The sequence below is a fragment of the Nesoenas mayeri genome (genome assembly GCF_963082525.1).
Source record: "Nesoenas mayeri genome assembly, chromosome: Z".
In the NCBI taxonomy this organism is placed as follows: Eukaryota; Metazoa; Chordata; class Aves; order Columbiformes; family Columbidae; genus Nesoenas; species Nesoenas mayeri.
The window spans coordinates 10,583,394-10,585,167 of record NC_137542.1 but is presented as its reverse complement, the minus strand read 5'-3'; the positions used below and the strand labels follow the sequence as shown (position 1 = coordinate 10,585,167).

The window sequence follows — 1,774 nt, the reverse complement described above, 5'->3', positions numbered from 1 at the left end:
ATGGGGTGGACTAAGTCATACTGAGAAGGAAGTAAACCTGTCCATCGCCGCACATGGCTGAGAAGCAGGGTGCACGCAAACAAGGTTCTATGCAAAAGAAACTGACGCGTTCCTGGGCTCAGCCGCCCACAGCCCAGCTCTCCCGCCGCGCTATCGGCAGCGCACCCCATACCCACACGCCCCCGCAGCCGGACCCTCGCCCAACATGGCGCCGCCCTCAAAATGGCGCCGCCAGCGCACGCCGGCTGTTCCGCGGCGGCCCCGGCCCCTCCGGCGCCCGGAGCCCCGCCCCTCTGCCTGCACAACGAGGCGCCGGCGCCAGCACCTCCCCGCTCCGGCGGCGGGGCGTGCCGGCGGGCTGCGGGAACGGCACGGATGAGGCGCATGCGCGCTGTGGACGGGCGCTGGGGCTGCACCGGCTCGGCGCGGAGGGGCCGGGGGGGGCTCACCGCCGCCGGGAGCGGCCGCCGCGGCGGGGCGGCGGAGTTCGCCGAGGCGGGCGGCGGCCAGGAGGGCTGGCGGGGCCAGTCGCGGGGCTCGCCGCAGCAGCTGGCGGAGCGGTACGCGGACCTGGCGGCCAGCCACAGCGAGGCGCTGCGGCAGCGGGAGGAGGAGGAGTGGCACAACGCGCGGCTGCGGCTGGAGAACGCGCGGCTGCGGCTGGAGAACCGCCGCCTGCGCCGCGAGAACCGCAGCCTCTTCCACCAGGCCCTGCTGGGGCCCGGCTCGGGCAAGCCCGCCGCCGCGGACCCGGGCGAGGAGGCGGAGGCCCTGCGCGCCCAGCTGGGGCGGCTGCAGGAGAAGCACCGTCGGGCCCTGCAGCACCTGCGGCGGTGCCGGGCCGCCGGCGGGCCGGAGGCCTCGGAGCTGGACGAGCTGCTGGAGGAGGACGAGCAGCCGCTGGAAAAGAGGAGCCTGGTGCCGCCCGTATAGCCGGCCCCGGGGGAAGGCGCTGCGGCCTCCCGGCCTGCGCGGGCCGCGCCGGAGCTCGGGGCGGGACGGGCGGCCTGGCTCGGCCTCCCCGCGCTGACCCTGCCGGTGCGAACTGGCTCTTCCCAGAGAAGCGGAGGGGGAGGAGCCGGGTTGTGTTTTTAATCCCCATTCCAGATGTATGACAAGCGAGCACTGATGGTGATTGAGGAGAAGCAGGTTCAGCTGGAAAACGATGCGTGGAAGAGGCCGGTGGTGTAGTCGAGGAATCCCTCAAAACAGCTGTTGGTGTGGAGGGAAGAACCACTGTGAAAAAACAGTTCGGTCTCACGTCACTAAAGCACTGAACTCTGCTGCTCTTGGGGACCAGCTGAAGATAACTGTTTCTCTCTTCAGTTAGCAGCTGTCATGTTGAGCTCAGTAGCCATGGAGACTATCAAAAGATGGCTCTGACTAGTCCTCAGTAGTTTGTGTATGTCCATTAGGAAAGGGAGTGGAGGAAGCTTGCAAGCTTCTTTATCAGTTCTCCAGTAAAACTTGCTGATTATTTGAACCACTCTGAATTGTCCGGACATTTACCACAAAACAGTATTTGTATTTTTAATGATGGACTTTTGTTCGTCATCACATGAATAAATATTGGTTTTAATTTCACACTTTCATATTAAAATGCAGCTGGTAAAAAAATAAAACATAGTGCACTGAGTGACTGTCTTAAGTGTGATTTTTAACAGGGAGTTATTTGAAATTGTAGGTGAAGCACCCTTCAGACCTTTGTAAGGCACCCCTCAAAGCCAAAGGAATTGGTTATTTTTTGGATCTTTTTTCCTTAAGAAAATCTGCT

General features: G+C 62.5%; 1 protein-coding gene across 1 annotated transcript; it reads left to right on the top strand.

The window, feature by feature from the left end:
• Window positions 1-375: 375 nt before the first annotated feature.
• Window positions 376-1,275, top strand: TUSC1 (tumor suppressor candidate 1; the record flags this gene model as incomplete). The annotated part of the gene is made up of 1 exon (XM_080362862.1): window positions 376-1,275. One exon carries the CDS (start codon window positions 376-378, stop codon window positions 931-933), a length of 558 nt encoding a protein of 185 aa, XP_080218988.1. The 3' UTR covers window positions 934-1,275.
• Window positions 1,276-1,774: the final 499 nt, after the last annotated feature.